The sequence below is a fragment of the Trichomycterus rosablanca genome, chromosome 18 (genome assembly GCF_030014385.1).
Source record: "Trichomycterus rosablanca isolate fTriRos1 chromosome 18, fTriRos1.hap1, whole genome shotgun sequence".
NCBI lineage: Eukaryota > Metazoa > Chordata > Actinopteri > Siluriformes > Trichomycteridae > Trichomycterus > Trichomycterus rosablanca.
Window position 1 is genome coordinate 2,763,606 of NC_086005.1, and position 5,353 is coordinate 2,768,958.

The 5,353-nt window shown below is 43.7% G+C and overlaps 1 protein-coding gene across 1 annotated transcript; it reads left to right on the top strand.

The window, feature by feature from the left end:
- The first annotated feature begins 1,414 nt into the window (after positions 1–1,414).
- ccl19b (chemokine (C-C motif) ligand 19b) lies at positions 1,415–5,009 on the top strand. The gene is made up of 4 exons (XM_063014699.1): positions 1,415–1,717; positions 3,056–3,173; positions 4,024–4,133; positions 4,996–5,009. Exons 1-4 carry the CDS (start codon positions 1,630–1,632, stop codon positions 5,007–5,009), a joined length of 330 nt encoding a protein of 109 aa, XP_062870769.1. The 5' UTR covers positions 1,415–1,629.
- Positions 5,010–5,353: the final 344 nt, after the last annotated feature.

A 5,353-nucleotide genomic window follows, 5' to 3' on the forward strand; every position in this document is an offset into this window, starting at 1 on the left:
AATCCTCACGCTCGCCCATTTTTCCTGCTTCTAACATCAACTTTGAGGATAAAATGTTCACGTGCTGCCTAATATATCCCCCCCACTAACAGGTGCCGTGATGAAGAGATAATCAGTGTTATTCACTTCACCTGTCAGTGCTCATAATGTTATGCCTGGTCGCTGTACATTATTAAACTTCAGCTACTGTTTTGTGGTTTGCATTGGGCTCACAGTCACAGTGAGACCCTGGGAAAAAGGTGGTGGCCAAAATAACAGAAACAAAGTAAGCGATGAAAGACGTGCAGCCTGTGACTGAGAAAGTGGATAAAAAGGGAAGGAGCAGAAATGAAAAAAAAGTTGTTTATCCAGGGCATGACGACTGCAAAGTGCCACCATGGCATCTGTGTTCTCAGGAAAAGATAAAAGTGCCGTCATTTATGCTGGCAGAAAGGGCGGTCCGGGTCCTTTCTGTGCGGAGTTTGCATGCTCTCCCCGTGTCTGCGTGGGTTTCCTCCGGGTGCTCCGGTTTCCTCCCACAGTCCAAAGACATGTCGCTAGGCTAATTTGAGACACTGAATTGTCCCATAGTTACCTAGCCACTGGGATGCACAGACCAGTGCATTGTAGTGCCGGTCCCAAGCCCGGATAAATAGGGAGGGTTGTGTCAGTCCGGCGTAAAAACTGTGCCAAATCCCGTCGGCGACCCCTAACGGGAAGAAGCCAGAAATGCCGACCCCGTAACTGAAAAATAGGACAAAGGCTGAAGAACAACAAGATCTATGCAGGCAGAAAAATGTACCGGTGAAAGAGAAAAGACTCCTCTGACAGATTGCCAACAGAGGAGCTGGCAAACCTGTGAGAAAACAACCGTGACGAATAGAAACACCTCCACCTGGAGCAAATTAAGCTCAGCAAGGTGCATGTGTCTGTTAATATGAACTGAACCACATGGCAAGGCAGAAGGACATGATTCTGTAACCGTGCCCTCAGAAACGTGTGCTTTCTATAGATAGATTCATTCAGATTCTAATAATAATAATAAAAATTAAAACGTGATGGAGAATGATGAATGTCCTAAAGTGTTCCAGTAGTACGATATTCATTCTTCTCTCCTCAAGAACGTCACCTCATGTGAACCCGGACTGATGTTAGATTGAAGGCGAGAATTAAATGATCCGATTCAAATGAATTGCTGAACTCAGCGCAGATGCCACAGCGTAATGGCACCTGATTAACGATAGCATTGATAGACGACATCAATCAAAAGGACGCTCTGGCAGCACATTCGGTGTAGGATAGTCTGTCACATTTAACACCCCTTGGCGAAAGCACCAGGCACTGCCAGTAAAACCTACGGCCCTGGTGCCAAGAACATTTTTCCCATGGGGAAATTTGACATTGATAAGAACATAATAATAAAATCTCACGGCGGGGCGTGCGGCTCCGCTTTGTGTCGCCGTGAACGGAGGCTCCTGCGCTCGACGGGTTCCGCCGCTTTCTCTGAAAGCACAAGTAGGTGAAAGGATCGTTATCTTCAGGACATTTACAGGTAAGTGAAAGTGAAAGTTAGGTTACGGGACTATATATACAGGCTGCACTCCAGCTCCACGGGAAACACACACGTAACACACATTAACACGAGACAGGATGGCGAGGAACAGCATGATGGTGCAGACAACTCCTGCCTTACTGCTGCTGGTACTGATCTTCTTCACCTGGAACTACCCAGCAGCAGGTGAGACGCACTTTTATGTTAGAATTACATACCGTATTGCATTACTGTATTAAAAAAATGTGTTTTTTTTATTTTAAATCTTAATCTGCTCAGTTATTGTGAGTTATTTTGTGCATGAACCGGAGATGCAACACAGCAGGTTGTAAAACACCAACGCAGCGAATTATTTACAGCCAGTTATTTTTGCATATGAATCACTGACGTCATGCAACACGACATTTATTTCACATTTAAAGGCTCAATTCACCAGAAGCCTCTAATTACCTGGCCTGCAGACCTCTAGTATGTGTTGTATAGATCAGACTAGATGGCAGTGGTGGCACAGCAGTGAGGTGAAAAGTTCAAACCCTACACTGCCCTTAACCTTTGGCTGCTTGGATTTGCTTCCTGTCTCAGCATGAATGTAAATGAGCACTTAATTTAAGGAGGGCAGCACCATGTGTCCAGAAAACCCGGGTCTCTGGAGGAGTCTGGAAGGAGTGTTGCATGCTGTATCAGCAGTTGTAGCCTGGTGCTTAAGGTGCTGGACCAGTAATCAGAAGGTCACCACTATTGGGCCCTTGAGCAAGGCTCTTAACCCTCAGTTGCTTAGACTGTATACTGTCACAAGTGTAAGTTGCTTTGGTTAAAGGTGTCTGCTAAACACTGAAAATGTAAATGTACCATGTATGCATGGTGTTCCTCTGGGTTTTCCATTTCATCTCCCAAATGTTCTGCCCTGTGATAGATCGGCACCCTGTCCAGGATGAGTTCCTGCCCTGAAGACCCATAATAAACTTATAACAGAACTTCAGATCTGTTATACCTTTGGCCAAAAGTATGTGTTCCAGTCATTCAATCATAAAAAAAACAGTCAAAGAAATAATTTCCTGATATGAAATACACTATATGGACAAAGTATTGGGGCACTAATTTTGGAATTTATGTGTTTCAGCCACAGCAATCGCTTACAGGTGTAATAAATCAATTCTATAATTGTTATTGTTCGAGCATGACTACGACCCGGGGAAAAAAACAAGCTCTATAAAGACATGAAGAAAAGTCTGATTTAAAGAAACTCTGACCTTAATCACACTGAACATCTCAGCTTTGGAATGAACTGGAACATCAACTGAGGCTTTCTTGACCAACATCAGTGCCCAGCCATATAAATAGGCAGAAATACCCATAGACATACATCAAAGTCTTGTGAGAAGCCGTATCAAAAGAGCGGCTGTTGGTCTAGCTGAAAAGATTACTTAGATTTGTTTTTAAAGTGAGGCGTCCAAATACTTTTGGCAATGTAGTATAGACGTGTGGCATACTGTCCCTGATAAATGTAATATCTCTTCTTTACAGCCTCGGATGGAGCAGCGGACTGCTGTCTTACCATCGGACCCAAGAAAATCCCCCGAAATATGGTGAAGTCCTACTACATCCAGACTCAGGGGATGGGCTGCAGGGTGTCGGCCACAGTGTGAGTTCCATCGTTCACCCCTAACATCACAGCTGCGTTTCCACATCACTAAAGTTCCTACAGAAGGGCGGTTCCACTCCTAATCCTAATCTGAAGTAGCAGTATGATTTTTAAAAATCCATTTTATACACCGATGAGGCATAACATTATGACCACCTTCCTAATATTGTGTTGGTCCCCCTTTTGCAGCCCCATACACAACAATCTGTGCTGCTCTGTGCATTCTGACACCTTGCTATCAGAACCAGCATGAACTTCTTCAGCAGTTTGAGCTACAGGAGCTCGTCTGTTGGATCGGACCACACGTGCATCAATGAGCCTTGGCCGCCCATGACCCTGTCGCCGGTTTATTGCTGTTCCTAATAGATACTGACCACTGCAGACCGGGAAAACCCCACAAGAGCTGCAGTTTTGGAGATGCTCTGACCCAGTCGTCTAGCCATCACAATTTGGTCCTCGTCAAACTCGCTCAGATCCTCACGCTCGCCTATTTTTCCTGCTTTTAACAACAACTTTAAGGATAAAATGTCACTTGCTGTGTAATATATCCCCCCCACTAACAGGTGCCGTGATGAAGAGATAATCAGTGTTATTCACTTCACCTGTCAGTGGTCATAATGTTATGCCTGATCGGTGTAGGCACACACAAACACATTCACACCTTAACAAACACACACATTGAACTCAGGACCGTCTTGCTGTGTGGCGACAGTGCTACCCACCGAGCCACCCTGCCCTCCCCATTTCCTAAACTGTTCCGTACTATCCCCTAAGCACTAATGCTGCACATCTCGTTGATGCATAATAAACGTAATGTGTGTATTGTCTTACGTTTCTGATCTTATTACAGGTTTGTCACCAAAAAGGACAAGAAACTGTGCGCCCCTCCAGCCACAAAGAACAACTGGGTTCAAAAACTGATCCATAAAATGAATGGAAAGCCCAGGAGAAGATCTAAAGGTGCTTTTTTTGCATTTTCTTACAATACAATATCTGTAATGGGCTTAATGTCTAAACTGTGACTGTACACACACACACACACACACACACACACACTTTGTACAATATATAAGTGTTTAATAGTAGTTCTGTACAATATCTCTACAACATTGCTCCCAGCACCAGACACTTTATTATTCTAATGGCTGCTTTTTATTTTCATTTATTATTATTATTACTTTTTCTCCAATTTCCCCCCAATTCCCCCCCCTAATTTAGTCGTATCCAATTACCCTGACTGTGTTATGCTTCACCTCTAATGATACAACCCTGCACTGCTGACTGAGGAGCTTCGCAACTGATACATGCCCCCTCCGACACGTGCAGTACCGACTGCATCTTTTCACCTGCACGAGGCAAGTTCTCATGCCAATCAGCCTTGTGTACGGAGAGCCACACCCTGATCGCATTATTCCTCAACTCTGTGCAGGCGCCATTGATCAGCCAGCAGAGGTCGTAATTGCATCAGTTATGAGGTTCCTATCTGGCTCCCTACCTGGATGAACAACAGCCAAACGGATGGCAGAGCTGAGATTCTATACGATGTATTCGAAATCCCAGCTCTGGTGTGCTAGCGTATTTTACTGCTGCGCCATCTGAGCGACCCCCACCAGACACTTTATTATTCTAATAAACACTTTATTTTTATTTTGCTAGATTTTGTAGCTTAAGTGTTTTACCTTTTATATCATTTACCTTATTTAAGCGTCTACATGCTTGCTTTAAAGAACATCTCATTGTACTTGTACATTGACAGTAAAGATATCTTATCTAATCTTATCTTAATCATCCTAACAAAGCCTCTTATTTCTGATATATGCAGGCAGGAAGCAGTAGAAGATGATCCCGGATCCTGGATCAGATTAAACACGTCCAGCTGTGATCACACTGATCTGAGAATCTGAGTGTCTCATGGTACTGAGTGTGATGAAGCCTGAAGCTGAAATCATTGCCATGAAATAAGATCTTGTTAGATTATAAAATACTCACTGTATAAAATATACACTCGAGCAGCTTAAAACGTTTATTTGATGTCATTTGTATTCCTATATTTTCTTCTGCCAGCGCCTTGTTGGGGCAGCAGGAGTCACTGTTGCAGCAGCGAAGAAATAGAAATATCTTTTCCTCCATCAGACATGGACACTTTTATCTTTTGAGTCCCCGGTCAGGTTTCTTTAAGA

Bases quoted from the DNA above. Each gene is read 5' to 3' on its own strand.
- ccl19b (XM_063014699.1), top strand. From the start codon at position 1,630: ATGGCGAGGAACAGCATGATGGTGCAGACAACTCCTGCCTTACTGCTG. The intron at 1,718-3,055 runs GTGAGACGCACT...TCTTCTTTACAG, and splicing joins CTGGAACTACCCAGCAGCAG to CCTCGGATGGAGCAGCGGAC. The intron at 3,174-4,023 runs GTGAGTTCCATC...ATCTTATTACAG, and splicing joins TGCAGGGTGTCGGCCACAGT to GTTTGTCACCAAAAAGGACA.